Source organism: Thermobia domestica, chromosome 1 (assembly GCF_964235325.1).
Source record: "Thermobia domestica chromosome 1, izTheDome1.hap1.1, whole genome shotgun sequence".
NCBI lineage: Eukaryota > Metazoa > Arthropoda > Insecta > Zygentoma > Lepismatidae > Thermobia > Thermobia domestica.
The window spans coordinates 88,333,261-88,358,681 of record NC_137454.1 but is presented as its reverse complement, the minus strand read 5'-3'; the positions used below and the strand labels follow the sequence as shown (position 1 = coordinate 88,358,681).

At 35.7% G+C, this 25,421-nt stretch overlaps 1 protein-coding gene across 3 annotated transcripts in view; it reads left to right on the top strand.

Moving 5' to 3' along the window:
• Rab5 (RAS oncogene family member Rab5) overlaps positions 1-17,400 on the top strand; it is a 50,165-nt gene extending 32,765 nt beyond the window's left edge. For 2 of the 3 annotated variants that reach the window (XM_081760647.1, XM_081760649.1), the window contains exons 5-6: positions 3,746-3,902; positions 15,816-17,400. In XM_081760647.1, the coding sequence (XP_081616773.1) occupies positions 3,746-3,858 (113 nt within the window). In that variant the 3' untranslated portion in view covers positions 3,859-3,902; positions 15,816-17,400. Of the gene's footprint in view, positions 1-3,745; positions 3,903-7,171; positions 7,322-15,815 lie in introns of those variants that run through there. The other variant, XM_081760652.1, reaches the window with a different exon arrangement.
• Positions 17,401-25,421: the final 8,021 nt, after the last annotated feature.

Here is a 25,421-nt window from a genome sequence, read left to right as displayed (position 1 = left end):
CTAGCCAGAATGGAAGAAAGTAGGAACGCTTTCAAAGTAACTAAAATCCCAATAATAATAATAAAGTTGGCTAATAACAAAAATCAGTGGAGAGCTTTTTTGAGAGCGACATTGAACCTTCGGGTTCACAGAGCATGTAGATAGTTAATTGCTGCCTTTATCAATGTGTTGTATTCTAAGTAGTGGTAAGTCATAAAATGGACTTATCATTTTTTATTTTTGATTAATTTTTATTATCACTTATATCATATTTATTATCGTATATCATTAACATTTATCATTAATAATTCAATGTAGCTTCATATTATATCCCTTTTATAACAAATTGCTTCACTCTTATCGTGACGTCATGTAGTAGGTATCATCACCACTTACCCTACTTCATAAAAACAGAATCCATCGTTAAGTCAGTTTAGTTTTCATCCTCTTCTATAGTTAGTAATTACATGGCACCACACAACTAGCAATCATTTGCCAACCCTATAATATATGTGCTACATTCTCTCTTTGTCTTTTCCTTTTTTTTTTTTTTTTTGACACTTCTCAACTTTTGTTTTTCTTATTAATGGCTTTACAAAGGAAGGAAAAAAAGTGCGATAAAGAAGGTACTGGATATTACAGATACTGAAACAATAGAATACACGATAGCTATTTTTGTATATATTTAAGATGCCTTTGAGAACCCAGACAACAGTAAGAATTGAATAACAGATCTTATAAAATTCTCTTGGAGATATCGGCAAAAGAATCCTCACAGGGAATGGCCTGTGAATGTGTTTTCTTGGATATCTTGGTTTAACATTATTGTAAACGGTTGCAAATATCCAGAGATGGCAGAGCAGTAGAATATGCATATTACTGTGGTTGCAACTGCAATAGTACGAACGCATTAAAAGAAAATTAAACTTAACCAATGAAGTGTGTTGAATTGGTATAGGAACACAAACTCGAAACTCGACTAAAATATACAGTATATGTAACATATTTAAGCAATACTTAAAAAAATTTAATTATTTTAAAAAAACCTCCACTTTTCCGTCTTGCAGTTCTTTGATATTTTAGTGTTAGACTTTACTGCCACAATTCCTTTATTTCTGTACTAGGTATTTAACAAGGGGTAAAATTATATTCAATATCATTATAATATGAAAGTCTTACTTGTCACATCCTGAAGAAAGGTGTAACGTATGCATTTGAACAATATACCGATTGATCATCAAATTCTACAACGGAAAAATTAATCTGTTAGTAGCCATTAACTTAGCTGCAAAAATAAACTGAATGCATGTATGTATAGAGGGACCACTTATCTTAATACACCCTTGTAACTACTAATGGCCACAAAATGCTGAAATATTGCACCATGCAAATATCGCCAAAAGGACATTGATTTTTGCATACTTGGGAATACCACAAGGTTAACGGTGTTGCCAACTGAACATAATTGTATTTTTCAAATAGCATTACGTCTGATAAGTTCATATTTCAAATTTACATGTAAAACACAAACATACAATATAAAATAAACAAACATACATACAAATTCGACAGTGATCCTCAATACCTCATTGCCGTTCTACAATGCTTTAAACTATTCGGGAGATATGGCAGAAGTTGTTAGTTTGCAACATTGCTTAAAATACACGAGGGTTGTTACGACATATGAACGGAGCAGCAGAGATTTTATGGATGGTGTTATTTTTCAACATAGTCTTGACAAGTCAACGCATTTTTCCCATCGATGTTCAAGTGCGTTAATGCTCCTGGTAAAAAATGATTTGCCGAGGGCGTGTAATCATCTATGGCATGCATGACGTATCAGTAGTGTCAAAATGAGTACCTTCCAATCTCTCTTTAAGCTGTGGAGAGATGAACGAAGGTGCCAAACAAGGCGAATAAAGTGGGTGTGGGACCAATCCGTAGCTGCAATCGTGAATTGCAGCCATTGCGATGACTGACATATGTCTTGATGGAGAAGCACACCTGCTGTCAGTTTCCTACGATGCTTCTGCCGATTATTATCACGCAGCTGTTGTAGAAGCCCTTCGTAGTACTCTCCAGTTACTGTTTACCCCTTTTGGAAGCTAATCCACCATCACTATCCCTTCCGAATTCTAGAAAACTGTACCCATTACTTTCCAGCTGAGGGCACTAACTTGGTCTTTTTGGAGGGGGAACGAGAGATATTTTCACTACTTGGAACTTTGAACTCTGGTTGGTAATGGTGGACCCCGATCTACTGTTATGAATCGCATGTGAAAAACATCTGAATTTGTCCGGTAGAAATGATTGTTCCGTGAATTGTTGCATTTAGTGAGGTTTTGATCAGGTGTCAAAAGTTTTGGCATCAATCTCGCGGATTTGTTCATTCCCAAATGCTGGATAATAATTGGGTCAACGCTTGCAGTAGATGAGTTCACTGTCTCAGCAATCTGCCTGATAGTCATTCGCCGATCATTCATGATGATTTCGTGCACTTTGTTAATGTTCTCCTGAGTTATTGCTTTCACGGCTTCATTGGAGACATCTTTAATGGAGGTTCTCCCCCTAAATTCGGCTGTCTATTTCTTCACTGTGGCATACGAAGGAGTATTATCACCTAAAGTAGCAACCATTCGGCGTGAATCTCCTGAGGCTTTAAACCTTTCTTGTGATATTCAGTAACAGCTCTTGCCTTCATTTTCTCCATTTGGTTACACTTTGCTCACTCGTCTGTCTTTCTAGATCTGTAACAGTAGAATAAAAATCGATATTAATACCAAATTTGGTATGGCATCATAGGAAGGTTTAATCAATACTGTCTAAAAGTATTACGTGTCTAGTTCTAATATTTCATGGTTAGGCTTAGAATTTATGTAACAACCCTGGTAATTCCGAAGGCGTACAATAATTGCGCCTACTAAAAACTATTGTTGTAATGTTCTAGAAGCGAATTAATTAAAAAAATTGAAAGAAAAAAATCCCATAAATACGTCATTTTAAGATCAAATTTTACCATAGATCAAATTTTACCATAGATCAAATTTTACCATAGATCAAATTTTACCATTTTTCATCTCTCCCAAATGGCTTGAGATATCAGATTGGGGGGGGGGGGGCATTATGATCTTTTAAATCTATTGGAAAACATGTAACTAAACTTTTTTTTTTTTTTTTTAAATAAGAATTTGAAAGTCAATTTCTTTAATTCCTTGTAAATTTGTTTCTACTTGTTCGAAACACGTCATATGATGACCCTAATATTCAATATTAAGGTACTTTGGATGTGCATTACCCTGTTTGTCTCAACTTACGTTATTACTATTGTAGAACCTTCTAGAATGTTGTTTTTCGATGTTTTTTATGCTGTAGCGTCCATAGTTTGCAACACTGCATGGAAAGTGTATTTTATGATTGTTTTACATGTGAATTTGAAACATGTGATAATCTGACGTGGTGCCATTTGAAAGAATACAACTTTATTTTGGTTTAGCAACACGGTTAATAATGTGATATTACAGATTATGTCAGTGTCCCCCTGCCAATATTTGCATGGTACAAAGTTTAGCGTTTTTTGTTCATTAGTTTAAAAGTTACAAGGGCGTATGATTAATGGTCTAATGTATATATATGAATCCTCGTTGACCAATCGAGATCTTTATTGGAAGCCAGTTTTAAAATCTCGTACATATGGGTGTGAGATCATGAAATTGGATAACTTTCATTGTATTTCGATTTTGTATTTATCTTAATTGTATTTTTTCAGCTAAGAAACTACCAAAGAACGAGCAGGTAGCTGGAGCAGGAAGCAGTGGTCAAGGCAGAAGACTAGTAGAATCCGAAAGCACACAGAAAGCTCCTGGGAATTGCTGCAAGTGATCCTGTTGTACATTACTTCAACTGACCCTTCTTCATAAAATCATGTGAGTTATTTCAGTTTACTTCATATACTTAGAGCGGGTTCAAAAATGTTTATTTGTTCTCATTAAGATAAGTATATGAAGTTAAATCAGTTGTTAATGTAGAGAGGGGAGAAAAGAGAGCATGAGCTTTGATTGATCCCGAATTGACTTTTGTGATACCTTGACGAGGGATATTTGATAAATCTTAACCTACCTAAGAAGGGAGTGTGTAATTTGAAAAAACGGTCAGCGTGTAGCTTAGTTCTGAGAAAGGTCGAAGTATTTTCAGACTAATAGCGTAGTGTTGTCACTATACGTCATTCGAGTTGACATCGTGCACATGGGAGGAACCGTGTTGGTGAATGCAATGTGATCTGCTAGCTGTTTTTCAAGGGTATATCGGCGAAGGAAATTCATTAGGACATGCTAGCTACATTGAGGAACGATACTCCGTTATATGCAATGGTCACAAAGATGGGTGGCAGAATTCAAATGGGGGACACCATTGTATGGTGAAGCTCGTGCTAGCCGCTCAAAAATAGCGACACCACACGAGTTTTGACATTTGTGCCTGATATTCTGAATGATTGCCGTGTGACTATCAGAACCATAGCTGAGTGTGTGAAGCTATCAAGAGAGCGTGTTCATCCCATTATCCATGACGTCCTCCAATTGAGAAGTATCTACCGCACTGTGGGTTCTACTAAATCTTACTGTCGGTCAGAAGCGATACAGAGTTCAGCTTTTATAGATCTGTTTGATCCGTATTCGTACTGACAAAACCACTTTGTAAACAGTCTGATCAGCGAGGACGAGACATGAATACATCATTCGCACTCGGAAACATAGAAACTATCGAAGCAACAAAAATATGGCACGTCACCATCACTCGAGAAATTACATATACAGCGCTCAGCAAGGAAGGTCATGACATCAATTTTCTAGGATGCAGTGTGACTTCATTAAGAAAGGTCTATCAGTCAACGCGGAGTATTACTGCAATGTTCTGTGGCAGTTGTGGGTCGCAGTTGCCTAATAGAGACCTGATAGACCAAATAGAAAACTGAAAAATGGCGTTATCTTCACCAAGACAATACACGTGTTACCCTTCAGCAAATCCACAATTGTAACTTCGAATTGTCACCGCACTCATGGTATTCACCTGACTTAACGATCCCTGAACACCTCTTCTCAGCGGATAACACTTTAATCGGTGATGCAATCAGGGAGGCTGTGCGTGCCTGGGTGAGAACCAAAATGAGTCCTTTTTCGTCAGGGGTTAGCAACACTGGAACAACGCTGAGAAATACGCATAACACTCCAGGGAGACTACGTAGAGAAATCCTAAAATGGCACGCGCCTGGAACATTCCCGTCCTAGGAAGGCTCACACTCACACTCTTCTTAGTTTTCCCCCCGTATCAACAGTCAGCATTACATATTTGTATTATTTTTCTTGTTTTCCATTGAAATTGTAGGTGCTTTTTTTCCTTCAGAATTATACTATCGTATTTATTAATTGTTGAATGTGGAATTTGTTCATTAGAAAGTAAAAAAGTGATGGATATTAGTTTGGGGAAATTCCAGAAACATCTTGAATTTTTCCTGGTTGGTTCTCTGCATTCTTGATAACCAAACTATTTGATCAGTATTGCAAGAATAAGAATAACCAGAGTAACTAAATAATATTGATCAGTTTTGCCTTGACCTTAATTACGTCTAATGAAGTTAAATATGTACAGTTTCGATAGTTCTTGGTACTACGTTTTCAAATAGAACTTGGTTAGTAACAAACACATTACCGTATTTTATGCCGATACTGATTGTAAGCGGACCCCCTTTGAAATTAAAAGCGTAAATAAGGAAAAAATGTTTTACAAAGCATAAAAGTAAATTTTCTTGTTAAGTTCTAATGTATCCTGCTAAATTAATATCTATATTGTGTAAAGAAATAAATTTTCTTGCTGCAAATAGTTCAAATGTCAACTAAATCCAGACAGAACGGTATAAAATATTCATTTCTTGTTTGGTCGTCATATTTTTGTCCTGATAAAAACTTGAAATCTGTGGCCACGCGTAGCGTAGTCGCTAACGCTCTCTCCTTCGGTGCGAGCAGTCCCGGATTCAATTCCCGGTGGGGCACTCAGTCGAAGTGTAGAACTTTTTCAGGCCAGTCACCCTGAATGAGGTTTTCCTGGGTACGTATAGGTTCCAGGCCGCTTCCTTCTCTTTCCCCGGATAGTGTGCTCGCAGAGCGACGTCATCTCTTAAACATGACGGGCTAAATGGCCATAAATGTCAAAAGCCCAGAAATCTAAATCCTAAACTTAAAACCCACTGTAATTAGAAGAAAATCCATCTAGCTAAAACGTAAGGCGGATTCTGGCAATATTTCTTGTAATGTTTCCTAGGGGTAACGTTTCTTGTGATGTGTGCATCAACAAAGGGTGTTGTCTAACTTTTAACTTTTCTCGATTGTGTCAGTAAAGGATGTCGTCTACTTGTAACTTTTCTTATTGCGTTGACAAATGGTGTCTTATTTCACCAACCTTGCTAACGATGCCGATTCTAAGCGAGAAGGCATTTTCTGAATAACGGATGAAAGAAAAGTTGCTTACGATGAAGTAAATCCATTAGGGACTTTCTAGTCATTTTGCACTTGTATGTGCAAGGCTGGACAAAGGTGAGTTCAAAAGATCTGAGAAAATAGTGACTTTTCTTCTTGTGAGGATTTTGTTTTCTTTTTCTTTAAAGAAAACATGCCTTGGCACAATCTTCTGGATTTAAATGTACTAGTGCCATGAGTAAACGTCTATATTCTATATCCGGTGACGAATTTCCTGATTATTCGTGCATAATATCGGTCTGCTCTGAGACCCTCCTGAGCACCAACACTGGTTGCAGAACTCGAGTTTTTATATAATCGTTGTTGAAAGTTGTTGCCCTGGAAAATTTTATATATAAACTCGTATAATCTGAAACAAGTAATCGTTATTACTTGTTATTCCCCCACTTCTTCACTTTGAGAAAGTTATAGTTAATTTATTTTTTCCAAGTCGTCCTATCTGAATGAAGAAAAACAGCTGTTTCTTTCAGCGAATTCCTATAATTTTGTTTCGTGTCTTAAGAACCATTGTAAATTTCTCACTTCAATTTATTTTTATACATGTAAAAAGATTTGCTTTATGTAACGAATTGCTTTCACTAGATATAACATTTGAGTATAAATTATTTGGTATGTTGTAACTTGTTAATTTTTAGTAACTCCATCTATTCGTTGTTTTGTTTCAGTTATCTGAACTGCGGAGGGAGACAGCTGACTGTAATTCGCCGTATAAAAGCTGCTGTGAGCAGATCCAAAACCAACAAAAATTTATTTTGTAAATAATTAGTATGTAAAACCCTATATACAATTTGAAAATAAAATAAAGTACACAAGTATTGGGTCTTTTCTTTTCTCAAGTTCACAAAATATTGTTGGTTCGTACTATTCACAAAATTGTTGGTTTGGATCTGTTCAGTGATTTTATGCGGCGAAATACAGTTCGTTCCCTAAGACAAGAAACAAAATTAACAGGAGTTAGCTAAAAAGAAATAGCTAAGGTTTTCTTGATTCAGATAGGAAGAGTTGCAAAAAACTGTTAACGGTGACTTTGTTCAAGAAATGAAAGAGAAACAAGTAATAGGCTAGTAATTGTTTTTCAGTTGTTCCGGTTATTTTTTTTTTAATATAATTTTCTTGGTCAGTGACTTTCAACAATGATAATGTAAGAAAATCGAATTCTATAACCAGTGTTAATTGTGGAAAAGGTCACAGAGCAGGCCAATCTTATGTACGAATAATCAGAAAATACGTCACCGGATACAGAGGCTTACAGGTATGTATCCTATAACATTCATCAGCAAATACACTAATGTTAAGTTTAGTGTTGCACTTCTTATTAAAATATGGAACGTACATGGAACAATGAAATTTTCAAAACTGAAAGAAGTTAGTATTTACAAATATGGAATATCTATACTCCAGACTAACTCAAATTCAATACAAATTAGTAAGTATGTGTACTTACAAAATGCGTTGTGATTTGAAGTACATATGGCATGAATTACGTCTTCATTCCACGACGAGTCATGTAGGTTACAGCAATTGGCTACAGTTTGGTTGTTAGGATAATTCTTTATTGAGGGTAGATATTTTTCTTTTTAATTTCCGAGTCAGACAAAATTCTATAATTGCATAACATATTTATACAGTAAAGTGGCAAAACCAGTCCTCATTTTATGTAACCTTTTCTGAAAACTGTTCATATATCTAAAACCTGCGGTATGTGTGTGTCAACATAAGTAAATTCATGGTCTTCTGTGTCATACCTGTAAATGATGAAAGCACTTATCTTTATATAAATATTTTGGAAAATGAGCTCAGGAAGTAGGTTTTTGTATAGTCGGCCATTAATGACGGAAGAAGCAGAACCAGACACCACCAAGACACACAATTAAGCATTTTCAGCCAAAAGGTTTAAGGAAGAAGACGAGGCCAAGAAGACCGGAGGCAACAGGTTTTCTTCACATTCAGCCGTTAACATCCAATCTCACATTCTTACGTAGCATGAGTACGTCACTGCAGGTATCAGAGACTTCCTCTTTTCTCTTTTACCGAATATATAATCCATTTTTACTACGTATTATTGATGACATTAGGTATTTAAGTCCAGATTATAATCTCCAGGTACCAAGAAATAAAAGCTTGATAACCTGGAAGGAACGTTTTCCCCCTAGTACTCCTGAATTCGATACTAGAGACGAGCGAACCTTTACAGTACGTACAGGATTTGTCCTTCCCCATGCACACTGTTCCATAAAATCCTCACTTAACCTATTACTACATGTGAACCGAAAAATCGGATGTTCATTACTTTTAAATTCATTGTAACCATTCATTCACTACTTTTACGGCTAGAATAGTGTTGCACGTTCTTACAAGTCCTGAGTGAATGTTGCTGTTCACGAAGACTGACTACTTTCCGTTACTTCAAAGAATACCATTGCTATTGAAGAGACAGTAGCGTTTAACCCACAAGAACTGGTAAAGAAATGTCAAGTTTGCTTGTCAATAATTAAAACTGTTAACCAAAGTAACCAGGTGTTACTTTTGTATAAAGAATAAAATGGAAGAAAACAGCATGACGCTGCTACGTCAACACACATCGACACAATTCCATTTTTAAAATCAATTTTTACTTGGAAACATGTTACATTTTGATTCATTTATTTTTAAAGTGATTTTATTTTAGATGTGCTTTTATATCATGACATTCAACACAATATTAGTGTTGTAACAATTATTTACTGATGGAAAACTTAATTTAGATTTAGATTTGATTTGATTTCAGTTTAACGTCCATTTCAGCAACGAGGCTATATGAGACGTGTACCCACAGCTTAGCATGAAATCCGAACCATGTGAGCTTCCGCCGGGAATAAAACTTAATACAGTATAGAAACAGGCGGTTTCAGCTTCGGCTGCGCTATTTTGCGATGCAGTAAAATTGAAACTTGTGTGAACAATCTAATATATGAAAAAAGATTGTCACACTTTAAAGTTATGTGATCAATAAAGCCGTAGTGCGGCGATTGTAGTTAGTATTAACCTATTACAGTGTGAGAATAGAACAGAATAAAAATATTGCTAAAATAAATTATATCGTGTTTGTGTGCATGTGAACAGCTTTCACAGGTGTAGCTTTTACTCACTACAATCAAAATTTTGTGTAGAATGCGTTACATTTTTTAAAGTGTAAATGTAGTCCGCAATAACAAACTGGGTAAAAAATTAGTGCAGTAATGCATAAGGAAACTTCGTGCTCGAATACATTAAGATATTCACTAATAATTATAACGCCCTTACAAAAACTTACCGGATGATATGTGATTAGTTGAAGCTTAGGAATATGTATTAAAGGGAGAACTGCTCGTATCCTGATAACATCAGCGTAAGAAATAGAAAATCAGACTCAGTTTTCCCATCTCATTATGTTTTATTTCCTTCGATGATATTTGTATTACTGACACTTATGTTCTGTTCTTTATTGCTAAATTTTTTAAGCGTTGAAATAATTTTCTTCGTAGCTGGTATTTGAAAGTATTTTATATTAACAGATGCAATTTTTTTCAATCCTATTTTTAATGCTTATTGAGGAGTGACACATTCCCGTCTTTTCAAGTCAATAACTTCTACGTTTTATCGAAACATAATGTTCTCTTTAGTAATTGTTGGGTAGTGAATAGAAATATACTTAATTTATTTGTCTTTAATCATTAGCGAATATAAGTTACGTAATAGGCTTACAGAATTACAGATTCATTGCGAAACTAAACTTATTCATGGGGGTACGATGGCGGAGTGGTAGAACGCTCACCCGTGGTGTAAGAGGATTTCTGGTTCGATCCAGACTATCTGAGTTTATATGAGATTTGTGGGGTTTCCCCGTTTTTCCACATTGTCATTGCACCAATTCTTTCATAATCGTTCACTTTCATCAATCTCCTTTAGCCTAAAGGACACAAGCGTGGGACATAAAATTACAAATTTCTTTTCTTCCTTTCTTTCCATTTAGACGTATTCATTAATGCAGTTCTTACGACTTACGGTTTCACATTAGAATTATTTGAGTGGTAGATTACTTTCGAACATCGAAAGGAGAGAAGGAAGTATGGTGATCGTGAAAAGAATCGAATTCGAAATTTCCACGGATTTATGTTTCATTGCTCATAGCTACCGAAATAGAGATTTTCCGACATCTGTCAGTCTGTTCATCCTGATACATTCTCGCCTATGGGCCATACCGTCCAACGTATCTGGACGAAATTAAAAAAAAAAAAAAAATATGATTCTCCAGGGGGCGGTCGAATTTTCTTCCTGTCCCTAAAAGAAAGTGATTTTATTGAAGAGTGTAAACAATGACTTTCTCTAAAACTGCTTTAACGATTGTGAATATATTTCATGAATTAATTTTTCAGTAACAGCTCCATATTGTTGTATGTCATTTCTCTGAAAAAATCGACAAGTGGTGGTTTATTTTTGGAGATTTTTTATTTTTCGGATGATATTCTCAAAACCGACTCAAGCGATTTTATATTTCATAACCTGACAATATGGCATAACTCATTTGTCTTGAAACAATCGACGAGGGATAGTTTATTCTTGGGGATGAGTTTTGTCCGGACGATTTTCTCGAAAACTACTTGGGCGATTTTATTCAAATTTTGTAAAATAATATTTCATTAATATTCCTATAATATTGCATAAACCACTTCCATGCGGATCCTCATGGGGTGGTTTACTCTTGAGATTACTGTTTAAATTTTTATTTTAATTCAGTTTTTTGAGTTTTATGAAATACGACTCATACTATTTTGGTTGTATTTTGTAAACAAATATTTTTCATTTCTTCTGCAAAAATCTACAAGCGGTAGTTTATTTTTGAGGTTGAGTTTTATGTATTTGAAGTTTTCCGAGAATGCATCACAATTTTGCTCGTAATTCACAAGAAAATGTTATTAACTGCAGCATAACATGATTTAGTTTAAGGAATTGGAGCAAGAAAACATAGTGCGGCTGCCTGCACCTTTTGTGTGCTATGCAGTTGAGTGAGGACGTAAATTCAGTTTATTTTAAGGAAACTATTATAAATTACGTAAATAATGATGAATGTTGAGTAATGAAACACATGTTGGAATTCATTCATATGAGGTTCATCCGTAAACTTCCATTTTGTGACAGAATCTCACTAGCAATCTTATGCTTGTGAAGAGCTTATTCTACTGACGAGTAACTCGGTTTCAGTCACTATTTGGAACACGATAGCTTAGGGTGCAGAATCGTTTAATTCAGTCCCATATCCTTCATGAGAGAATCGCGTGGATTTTTACATAGCTTTTCATATGGGATTTTCCGTTTCACTTATACATCCATTGCACTCTCGTCTTCTTTTATATTCGTCCTGTAATTTACTAAATTATTTATTGGTGATTCTTTTGTTTTTCATCTAAAATATCTTAAGTTCTGTAGTATTCTAGTATTTTGTTCGCTTACTGCGTTCTTTATCACAAGAGATAAAAAGTTAAAATAAAGATGAAAAAGGCAATTGTCAATGTTCCAGAGACGTTAAACATTGTAGCTCTGTTTTTTGGAACGTTCCACGATTATACACCGAGGCTATGAAAGGCTGTGATGATGAGATGAATGATATGGGAATGAAGAAAGTGGGAGGAAACTGGAGACTCAAGAAACCCCCCACATACGATGTTTGACCACTTGGCACAGGCTGGGATCGAAACAGACCGCACGCACTAGAGTTGAGCGGTCTACCACTGAACCACCGCGGTCTCACCAGTCCTTGGATTCTGATATCGGTAAGATAGCGATAAGACAGAGAGAGACTAAGCTTAAATCCAGTTATGTCAATCCATGTCTATATTCGGAAAAGGATGTGACTTTAGATTTTAGTGGTTCCTAACGCATCTTCTCTCATTCATTGTTACTGGATATATTTTGGAAAGTTTGATACGTCTGCGATTGTTAATGTTTAACTGTTATTCTTTGTGCTGCTTTAGGAATCTTCATTTCAGAATCTTACCTTGTCTAAAATCATAGGTTCAACACTTGAAAATTAACAGATATGAAGATAGCTGTGTTGCATCTTTTCGTTTTTAATGACTCTTTTCAGTTTTATTTTATTCTGTTACAACTTTCTCTGTAAACTTCTTGTTGGCGTTCAGTCCGGATCCTACTTTAACAATAGACTCGTTCATGATCTCGCTGTTGTACATTAAAGTATAAGGAATCAATTAGTCTCTATTTTTATTTTAATCTAAATTTCAATCTTATATATATAAACAAAATTGAAAATCACTGTTTGTGACTCTAAATCTCCTGAACCGCCCGAACGTTCTCGATCAAATTTGTAACATGGATGAGATTCGAGGCTGGTTTTAGGCTATTCACTTTGGTGGTAAAACTGAGGGATGGAGGAGAAGGAGGAGGTATAAAACAATAAATAAAACTTTAATTACTCCTGAACGACTCAACCGATCTTGATCAAATTTTCAACATAGATGAGGTTCAGGCCTGGGATCGTTTTTATGATGTAAATTTGACGGAGCAACGTAGGGGAGGATAAGGAGGGGTGATATATAAAAATCAATTTATATAATTCTGAAAGTGACTATTTTTGTAATTTAGTAACTTAAACTATCCGACCGATCTCAATCAAATTTTCAAGATACACGAGGTTCGGATCTGGAAACATTTTCGTAATTTCACTTTAACGGTAGATCCTAGGAGAGGGGGACGTATAAATAAAAACTAATAAAACCTAATAACGTTTGAACCACCCAACCAGTCTCGATCAGATTTTCAACATACATGAGGGTCGGGCCTTGGGTGTTTGTTTTTTTTATCGTTTCACTTTGACGAGCCAGCGTAGGGGAGTGGGAGATATACGTTAAAAAAATAAAAGAAAAGAAAAACAAAAATGACTATCTTTGTGACTTCATTTCAATCAACTTTTCAACGTACATGAGTTTAGGGACAGGGATTACTTTCAGGCTATTCACTTTGACGATGCAGCATAGGGGAGGGGGAGAGAAATTTAAAAATGAACAAAAATGACCGACATTCGTGTTGAATCCATAGTTTTCGGGGTCGATGAGAGAAACAGTGACACTTCTGATGCTGTTTCAAACCAAGTTCAGCCCTGATTGTTGGGGACGGAGAGGGTACAATGTAGGGGAGGGGGATAAACATTTAAAAATGATCGAAAATGACCAATATTAGTGTCTAATGCATAGTTTTCGGGATCATTCAGACATTTCCATCCGGTGACATTTCCGATCCGGTTTAAATCCAAAATCAGCCCTGCCACTTGGGGGAGGGGAGAAAGAGATATATAAAAATGATCGAAAATGGCCACTATCAATGTCGAATTTTTCTGGGTTGCTTAGATGAACAGTGATACTTTCGATCCCGTTTAAATTCAAATTCAACCCTGTAACTTAGGGGAGAGAAAGGAAGAGAGATTTAAAAATGATCGAAAATGACTGATATTAGTGCTGAATTCACATTTTTCGGGGGTCGCTGAGATGAACGGTGACACTTCCGATGCCATGGCCCGCAACATTGTATGGTCGAAAATGACCGATATTAGTGTTGATAGTTCTTGGGGTCGCCGAGATGAACAGTGACACTTCTGATGCTGTTTAAATCCAAATTCAGCCCCTCATCTTGGTGGAGGGGGAAAGGGAAATACATAAAACTGATCAAAAATAACCCATATTAGTGTCGAATTCATAGTTTCCGGGGTCGCTGAGATGACCGGTGACACTTCCGATTCCATTTAAAACCAAACTCAGCTCCGCAACTTGGGAGAGGGGGAGATAATAAAATGATCGAAAATTACTAATATTAGTGTTGAATCCATAGTTTTCTGGGTCGCCGAAATGATCAATGATTTTTCCGATGCCATTGAAATTAGGGATGGGCAAAACCGGTTTTTATAAAAACCGGAAACCGGTTTCTAAAATCACACTTCGGTTTTCCAAAACCGGTTTGGTTTTCTCCAAAAACCGGTTCGCTTTTTCACCGAAACTGGTTTTGGTGAACACTTTTGGAAAACACACAACTATTTCTGTGGAAACGGATTCAGTTTCCAGAGAACAACGAAACACTATTCTGGTCAGAAATAGAACAAATTTTGAAAAAAAAAAAAAAAAAAAGGAACTGGTTTTGAAGAAAACCGAAGCGGTTTTGAAGAAAACTGAAACCTGTGTCGGTGAAAAACCGAACCTGTTTTTTAAAATTTTCAAAAACCGGTGTCCACCACTAATTTAAATCTATGCCATTAAAAACGAAAACAGCATATTTCACGGGTACTAATCTCATGAGACACGGAGTTGTGCATTTAAATTTTCATTTCAACCCAGCGAAGCGGATAATATATGCTAATATTATAAAATAATTGAAAGGAATCTAAATATTAGAAATACTGCAGGCGATGTAAGATTGTCTTTTCAGAGAAAAATCTGCATGTTCTCATGCCTTCAGTGTACACTGAAACATATATATATATATATAGATATAGATATATATATAAAATTCTTTTTTGTCCGTCTTGCTTAAAAGTAGGATGTAAAACCAAGGTTCTACCCATTCAAATTTAACTGTTAATGTCGTGATACTAACATTATATGGTCTGTCTAGTAAATACCTTCTTTTCGATTATCTATTTATCATTCACTTTTCTTAATCATCCGTCATCTTTAGCCTAAAGAGTATAACCGAGATTCATTGAGCTAAAAGACTCATTTCATTTCATAAACCTTTATATTTGGAAGACAGTATTTACTAGTGGAGCTATTGAATACTAATTCATCAATAAATGAATGTTCAAACTCACCTCTGTATCTCTTGCAATCATTTTTATATCAGAGTATAATGTCGATTAAACAAAAGGTTAAAAAAAAGGCAAAGTTATTAGGTTCTCAATAAATAAATAAATAAATAAGTTTCAGGGTAACTACATCTAAAATGTTATGTAATGAATCAAACTTTTTAAGCAAAAATAATGCTGATGAAGGTTACAGCGATAACCGACATTGTACACAGATAGAAGAAAAGATTCCATGAGATATAGAGGTGAGTGAGAATATTCATTTGTTGGAAGATAGAATTATCGTTCGTTGGAAAAATCAGGAAAAATTAATGTGAAATCGAACTCTATCTTCGAAAGCTCTGTTTGAAGGGAATGTCCTATTTTATTTAGTGACAGAAATATCTATAGAACCTAGTAGAGATATACTATAGACGTAGACTATATGTCTGATAGATAAATACTGTTGTAATCTGTGTTGTGAAGAGTTACTTTATTCGTTACAGGTTTGATCCATAAATTAGGTAGGAGGTATTGTTCCAGCTGGTAATTCGAGGACCAGGCCACGAATTTTGTGGACAGGTAACATTCCTGGCTGCTAGGAATCTGGAACAACCCCCAACATGAACACAATTAAAACTTCACATTTCCACTAAAACCCACACAACAGCAGAACTGAGAAGTCCGTAATGTGGGCAGTTGTTTCTAAGTGATAATAAGTGTAATAACAGTATATATACTTATATATATATATATATAAATAAATATAAATATGAATGGAGTCTTGAAAAGATACCAAGATATTGTGAAGACTGGTAGTTCCCGTTCCCCTGTGAACAGTGTTCTCAATGGAATACAAGAGAAACATGTTAGTCGTTTCATCCTGCTGTGATTGGTATTTTCACTTGACTCCCTTTCGATCAACTTTCTTGTAAATCTTCTTTTCCTAACAATTGGGAGAGCTGTGTAAGTACTCAAGAAATGTGTTCCAAAACAGAAATGATTTTTCTGATATATATGACATTATATATATAATACATATATATTTAATTAGTCTGTTGACAAAAAAGATATATATATATGAGCTGTGTGTATGGTCTTCGCTAAAAAAGAAAATTGTATATAATAGTAGCTTCTATTTAGAGTTGCAGCCAAGATTGGATGTCGCAGTTGGTAACGCAGAGAGCCATACATGTAGCTCGCTACAAATGTATGTCTTTGGAACATATTTCCATCTTATGATTTATAAATAGATCCATGCTCATTGGTATAATTAACTTATGTATCATATCAGAGAAATTATATATAAATATATATATATATAGTTACATTTCATTGATATTCAGTTTCTTTAGATGTACAAATAGCAATTACTGTGGTGGCTGTACAGTTTTATTGGATTTCTTTCATTGTTTCACTTCTAATGAGAAACAACGGAAGAGTAATGTCACTCTAAGGATGTTAATTATTTACTCAGTCAACTAAGCACTGTATTATGAATTGGAACGCTTGCTCTATTCTTCTGTATAAGCACAGGAACACAAGCTTGTTTTTGATTGTACAGGAAAGAAAATACGGAAATAAAGTTAATACTATCAAATAGATGTGTTGGTTTTGCAGCAAATTTAAATGTATGTTATTTCTAAAGTTGTATTTTATATGTACGTTTGACAGAAGAGTGCTTTAAATGTGTACAAAGGCAGTTATGAATTCATTATTATTATCACTATTATTATTATTATTCCTATTACTTTACAATGAATGTAAAAATTCTTTATGGAAAACCACATTTCAGGAGGGTTTAATTTTATAGATATATTATAAATGGTGATGTATGATGCAATTCATGTATATTTTTTCTATGTTTGGGAATCAACCGCCTGTTCTGTAAGTTATTTTTTTCTTCCACCCTTCACATGTCAAGACTTCAGTTTTGTGTAAATTTATTTTTAATTATTTTTCTAATAAACAACATTACCTAACGTTTTCAGGTGATGTTGTAAAAGAAAGCGATGTGCATTGTTAAAGTAAACTTGAAAAAAGGAAAAACTGTCAGTCTATAAAGCTTCATTAATAAATATATAAAGTAAATTACTTTTCTCTTATTGAAATTTAACCTTGGTAGAAGAAAGTAATTTTTAATTATGCGAAGTAATGCACATCTGTTAAACGATCGACTTGTAAGAATTGAAATATATTACATACACTTTTAATATGAAAAACTTTATTAATGTAATACTTCGTAAGTGTTGTAATGTTGCAGGCAACGATAAGTTTTCGGATTTTTTTCTTATTTTTTTCAATATATAGTTGAAACAAAATTCCCATGCAGGAATGGAAAGTGAATTGAATACTAGAAAAGAATGAAAACAGTGATTCTCTGAACACTTCCAGTAAATGTTTCACCAGATAGACGAGAAAAGGTAGGAAGAAATGAAAAAAAAAAAAAAAAAAAATGAAGTAGCTATGACGAGTGCGTGTAAGCGTCATGTTGGAATGCGGTTATGTTGATAGTGATATGCTGAAAATAGAATTTAGTGAAGAAAGATAAGATTAATGGAATATGTGGTTCGGTAAGAGTGCAGGAGAGATCCCAAAAATAATAATAGAAGGAAAAGTTGGTATTAAAGAAAATAAAAGTGGAAACAGGAATATATAAATTAAGAAATAACAAAATTAATACAAGAAACCAAGATATTAAATTAAGAAATAACAAAAGCAATGAAAATAGCATTGTTACTTCACTCGCTTATATACTGTATATATAAAGCTAGTGTAGTAAGGTAGGGCATTACATACAGTTACGACAAGGATCCAGTTCGCGAATAGGGTAGTAATGAAAGAATCGAATCTTCCTGAAAGAGTGATAGCACTCACATGATCCTTCATTCCAAGATTGTCTTTGGAGGCATCATAGTAACTTGTCTGTTCTTTAAATTTTCTTCCCTCTGTAAAACAGTGAAAGTGCTTATGTTTTCACAATTCTGGCAAGTAATTAATTTCTATTCCCGCTTCAAATATGAGGTGACAAGTGAAAGAAATCCTAATGTGAATATAAGAGTGCAAATGAATGTGCGAGTTTATTTTTCCAGTGTCAAAGCTTCACTCGACTTTTTATATTTATTTTAAAATTTGAATTAACAGTGTATTTAATACAGGGTTTTCATAAAGTATAGACAGATTTAATTCGCTTATAATTTACATAAAAATGCTCATATTGAAATCAAATAAAGTGCAAACGGTAGCGGAAGGATTAAATTTTTACCTGTAATCTGCACCAGCTCAGTTCATTCACCGCCACACCTCCAACTGGGCGCCATTCCCAATACATCGGTTAGGGAATTTCTCGTCAAGGAACTGTCTCACCTTGATTGCATAGTGAGGGGGTGCCACGTCCTGTTAGAACACGATGTCGTTCTGGATTCCACGTGCCTCCAGTTCCGGAATGAGGTATTTCTGCAACATATCCAGGTACGAATCTCCATTCACGGTCTCCTCTTAAAAAAAAAAACCGGTCCAATCAGGTGATCATAGGACACAGCGCACCAACGTTCACTTTAGGGCTATCTCTCTCAGAGTTGCCGCTTATCTAACAGTGTTGCCAACTAAAAACTTAATCCTTCCGCTACCGTTTGCACTTTATTTGATTTCATTATGAGCATTTTTATGAAAATTATAAGCAAATTAAATCCGTCCAGACTTTATGAAAACCCTGTATATATTGTGTGGTCAAAAGTCTGGACCGGGCTAAATAATTTATAAACTACACATAGGTTGGATTTGAAGACAAATAGCATAAATTTTAAGAGGAGAGGGGAAACAGTGTGACGTGCTTGCGATCGTTGTCCATCATTGTGATGGTAATCATATTTTATGCAACTTCATTATTTCAAATGACAAATGGACATGCGAAATATCAAATGACACGTTCTTTCAACCAGAAATTGAATGGTGTAGTCCATTTTACGATCCCATTAAACCTCAATCAATCAACCACTTTATGATAATTGTCGATAATACACTTAACAAACTCCGAGGTAGGGTTTGGACTTCGAGGACTGTTTCGAAAGGAATGATTACGTGCTATACATGCTGTAATATCATAACCACATTCATTAGTAGGAAGAACATCTGTGAACCACAAAAACAACAAACAAGCACTAGCATAGAAGATGCTCCACATTGCTACCATTCTCTTCTAAGCAGGTCCCCACACCATCATTTACATATGTTGTATGTTCCATTTTATTATGTTTCACTTTATCCTGTACTTAGATGTTAGGCAATGATTTGTGGAGCGTTGTGTTGGGAACTGACTCCACTTTACAGCTCAAAGTTTGTAAAAGATATCTCGAACCGGACGACCACGAAGTGCAACTAATCCGAATACATCAGCAGCCGTTAAAAAGTCCAACGAAGAGTGTGAGGCGTCTACCGAGTAAACATAGTGTACATCAAAAATAATTTTGTGCCGCCCGTACAACTTACAGCTTCATTCGTCAATCATGGTCATTCTGTGATAACTATTTATGAAGTTATGCTATTTGCCCCAGCGTCTACTCGCAAGTGACCCGCTATTGCCACATAAAATTGTTTTTAGTGATAAAGCAAACTTGTGTTACAAAGTAAACAGACAGAATGTTCGGTACTGGATTGACCTAAATCCACATTGAACAAACACAAGCAGGTAAAGTAATAATGTATTTTGGACCTATCTTCCTTGGTGGGACTCTGGATGCTGCATTATATCGAGATACATCGGAAGACAGTCTATACCACTCTTGTTAAATAAACATTCTCCGAATATTGGCGACAGGATCGCGCACTTCCCCATTATGGTGATAATGTTCCCATGTCTACGTGAACAATTTTCAGGTAGATAGATGTTCGCCGTGAACCAGTTGAGTGGCTACCATTATTCTCTGACCTAACTCCTGTGAATTTTTATCTTTGTAAGCTATCATGTACCAGTGTGAAGTTACTCTGAAAAAGAAAATAACTGAGGCATGTGCACAATATCACAAGCATACTTCGTAGGATGCACATTCATTGGTTGAACGTTTGCGGAAGTACTTAGAAGAGAGCGGCGGCAATGTGGAACAGTGTTCTGTGATGATGATGGTATGTTGTTTTTGTAGCTCACAGATGCTCTCTCTAGTGATGAATGTGGTGGTTGTGGTGTTGACCATGTATGATACGTAATCTTTCCTTTCGGAACACCCCACAGAATCTAAATCCTACCTTAAAATCGTTCGTAAGTGCATCACCGTTACAATTACCGTAAGATGAACTACACCATTTGATTCCTCGTTGAAAGAGGGTGTCATTTGATATATCGTATGACAGTGTTGCCATTTAAAATAAGCTTAAGTTGAATCCAATGCGACCACTACTAAGATGGATGGTGACTGTAACTACGTCATAAGTTTTCCCTCTCCCCTAATGTTGGTGCCATTTGTTTTCAGATGTAAACCATACGAGATTTGAAAAAAAAAAAAAAAAAAGCCTGGTCCAGACTTGCCTACACCCTATAGTAATACAGTGATTATTAAAATCAATTTCTAACGTGTAAAGAGGAAGATATTTCTGGTGCTAAAAGTTCCAAATTTCTTCTAAAAAAATTTTTTTGTTGTCTTGCTTTTCAGTTGAGAGTAACTGCTGAAAGTTATATTAGACTTTTAATTGGTTTTCATCTCGTATGACTGTGGTTTTAAAATGTCCGTGCAGTTAAAAACTACAGTGTTCATAATTATATAAATCGTTCAACAATATTATTAGTTCTTGTTGTATGACCTGCTCGATCAAGTAGCAAAGCGTTATCAAGATATTCTGAAGTATATAAGGATACACATTGACTATGTAATGATATTGAAGGAAAATAAATAAAATTGACTAGAAATTGTAGAACTGATAAAAACATACTTCATACTTCATGTTTGCCATTTACCGCAACCTCTCGCAACTGTGGGTAACATAGGAGCTGACGAGATTTTGATTCTACGTTGAGCTAAGGTCCACGACTCGTACAATCTCGAGTCTGAAAGGAATGTTAAACTGCAAACCCGCCAACCAACTACTTTGCTATCATTTCCAACATACTTAAACTTAATATCGTGGTGACAAATTTTTTTGTGTGAGGATCCAAAGCAGTTGCAGTTTCCTTACCATATTTGATCAACATCGATGGTTTTCACATGTACTAAAGAACACAGTTTCCATGGTTTGAATTCAAATGGATGTAGTTCCATTTTATAGGCAATTTTTTCCCAGTCGAATGTGTGGGATACCTCATTCTGTCAATAGGCACGATTTCCGTAGTAAAAGGCGCTGTCTCTAGCAGAAATCATTCAAGAAAGCAAGCAATCATAAGTGCTATAAAATAGCTCAGGAAAGTAATGAGTATCCCACTCGAAGGTAGTCCCTTTAAAAAAAATCACGTAATTGCATAAATATATGACAGATAACGATGAAATTTTGAGCGAATGTAATGTATTCCGCAAGGAAGATGAGGTGGCAACACTGTACTCCATAGTCGTTGAAAAAAGGTGGCAACAGACAAGCTCCGAGAGTTGTTGTTGGCACGCTTGTGTTTTCAGTACGGTAAGTGATGTGAGGTGCTTGTTTGTTTTCCCGTCGTAGTGAAAATCTATCACAATTCTGTTGAAGAGCTTGTGTTTATTGTGAAATACTATTGGAGTAGTGGTTCTATTCAGACGTCAGGAAATGTTTTTGAAACAATTTCTTGGTGACACTGGAGTTTTTGGTTCTGGCAACCTCATTATGGAAGCCTAAATGGTTCCTAGAGACACTGGAGAGTGAAAACATCAATCGTATGGATTGGTCAATAAATTCGCTTCGAACATACATGGAATGCTTCCAAAAAGTGAGTTGCACATGGAAACCCTTTCAAAATTGCCCTTTTGGAAGAAGGGGCAACATTTCACGCTCTCCTGAACACTCATCGACAGCATGCGTTATTCAGATGTGCAGAATGTTGCGCTGTGTCCGAGATGGACATATACGCATTACTGATGTGAACAGAACTGTACACTCGTAGCAACTTGCATTTCAAGTTTTGTCTCCATATTGCTTTGCGTCTTATTTTTTGGTTTATCAAGTCCTATTTCTTTGAATGGGGAAATCTCAGTGATCTTAAGCGGGAGTAATATTTGTACTACATATTGGCTTGATAACATCCGATTCATGTTTTCAAAAGTTAAGTATCAATATGTGTTTCTTTCCTAGCACGTGAAACATCAATGCTGAAAAACTGTGTGACTGTACTACGTTAAATTATAATAGTAGAATAGTATGGCGAAGGTCGGTCGGTCTTTGTAAAGCTGTTAGTAGCAAATCTTAGTAATCCCTTTTAATCAATACTTCAGTCGCCAAAACTGTTATTCTGGTTTGACTTTTTTTTTTTCTTTCTTTTAATGGAGTAACACACTGTAAAGGAACAAGAAACACTGTGTTTTGATCATTGTTTTCATTTTTGGTAGATGATTCATTTTCAGGAGTGTTGTTCCGAGTATGTAAAATTATATTTTAAAAAAGAAAATTTATCGTGTCCTCTACATTGAGGAAATAGCTTAAGATATTCATACTGAAAGCGTTGTAATAAGCTAGAATGTGTTAGTACTTAATTTTTTAATGTATTCATTTAGTTGTTGAAATTTAGCACACCTTTTCAGCATCGAGGCTACATGAGACGTGGATCTATAGTTAAAGATGGAATCCGAAACATTTTAGGTAGGCCTATAACCAAAATAAGAACTACTATTAGACGCAATCGATGGAAATTATCCGATCATGATCAAATTTGGTGTAGTGGTAGACTTCTACGAGTTTTAATATCCATAGAAAGTATGATGGAATCATATCTTTGATTCGCGAGTAATTCACCAAAGTTTGATTCAGGCCTTCCCCCCCCCCCCTCTCCAACTAAGTCCAAACTCCAAATTTAATGGTCAATATCTCGGGTAACAAAAAATTTGCAACCGTATCATTTGGCCTACTCATCATGTCATCTATTATCAGGTGGAGACTTTTGGTTCACAAGTTGTTATTAAAGTTGGGGATTGGATTTCGTCAGATGTTTGCAAAGAAAGATTAAAAAAAAAAAAAAAAAAAAATCACTAAATGTTTAGATGTGATTGGTGAAACTCGTCTACTGTTGACCAAATTTTGCATGGTGGTAGATCTTGCTGAGCATAGTGCACATATGACGTGTGTTGTGCAGGTCTTTGGTACGTGAGTTTTGCCCATCAAATTTTGGGTTTGGCCCAAACGCAGTAAATGCAGTGTATAATTGCTTAAATCCATGAAAACCATTTTTCCCACTATCGAAACACTATATTTAACGCTGTATGTTGTATTTTGAAAGTACTATTTTGTTTTAAAGTTGTAATACACAGATGAGCATGAAAATAATGGAACACCTAAAGAAAATGCAACTGTCTGCTTAATATGACCTGGAGTGGAACAATTTTTGATTCCTTGTGCGTATACATCATGAATATTTTCCAAAAGAATATTGTGCCATTCCTTATCAAGTGCAGCAGTCAGTTTCATGAATAAGGATGATGGAAGATATCTGTTTCGTAGTCGGAGCTCCAGTACTGACTGCAGGTGTTTTAATAGTTAAGGTCTGTGGATTGGGCGATCCACTTTGCAATCTGCTGTTCATGAAACCACACTTCAACAGCTTCAGTTGTGTGAATTGGCGCATTGTCATCTTGGAAAATGGCGTCGTTGACCTGAAACATCTAGGGATAGGATACATGTGGTAACGTAAAATGCCCACATAATCGCTGGAAGTAATGCGTCTTATATGCGTAGACAGAGGATTTATGGAATATCAGGAAACTGCAGCCTACAGCATCACAGATCCGCTATTTTTTTTACGGAAAGGATGAGACATTTTGGAGCATAAGCTTCTTTGCGCGTTCGCCATACATAAACATGGCCTATTGTTAGAAACAAGATAGAAGAGGACTTATCCGATCATGTGCGTTTCATATAATCAACGGTCCAATTTACATGTTCCCGGCACCACTGTCGTCATGTTGACACGTTGTTGGCACTATTCAAATTTTTCGAATTTGCAATCCGACCATTGAGATTATCCATGTGCGCCAGACTTTGATTATTGTAATAGGCTTCTGTAAGTGCTGATTAAGTTCCGCAGTCATTTTTGCCGCATTAGCTCTACAATCCTTGGTGACAATTCTCTTCAATACTTGGTTATCTTTGTCATTGAGGCTTCTCTTCCGTCAGTTTAAGTTGCGTACGCCGTCATCACCATGGGCACTTTTTGACGACATACCTTGCGCCAACCAACTACACACTCTGTCTGGTCTCTGATACTCAGAGAGGTCTCCTAATTTGCATCATCACCGTCTGCCCGCTTGAACGCATCAATCCTCCTTGATGTACTATTGAGAATCTCTCTTAACACACCATTAGCAACGGCCAGTCGGTTCACAGTGCTTATCATCTCACAAATATTAGTGCTGCAAACTATAATGTATCCACTATTTTGATAATCATATGTATATATGGAGGCGCTCAAAAATTAAGGGTCAATCTTTTATCCTTGAAAAATCTAGCATTTCACCTTTGTGTTACTAAGAGCATGTGTATGTGTCATATTTAATACGTGCAGCTATTTACTCCAGCAATCCTATAACATTTGAAACACCAAGGCAAACTCGAGGAGCTAGCTTTCTCATGGATATGTGATGATTTTACACTCGTTGAGTGCGGGAAGACTCGAGTTCAGTCCTCAGCTCGTTCTGATTCCACGTTAAAGTGTTAATCCACGCCTTACATAATTTCGGTGTTAAAAAAAACTACCAACAAGAAGTTCTTGTCAGAAGCGGAGTAGGTATCTTATTGCGCGGTGTAGTTCTGAGTTGTTGCTGCTAACGTTAACGCAAACAGCATGACTTTCAGTGGGAAGTTCTATTGGCCGACGTGAAAAGATAAAATCCAGCAGATGATGATGGTCTGTGCTTGAAATGTACTATTACTTCCGGTTTCAATGTTGACTGCCATAGAACAAAAACGGAAATATATAGCGATTTTTTTTTAATTCGTCTGAAGAGAGGATA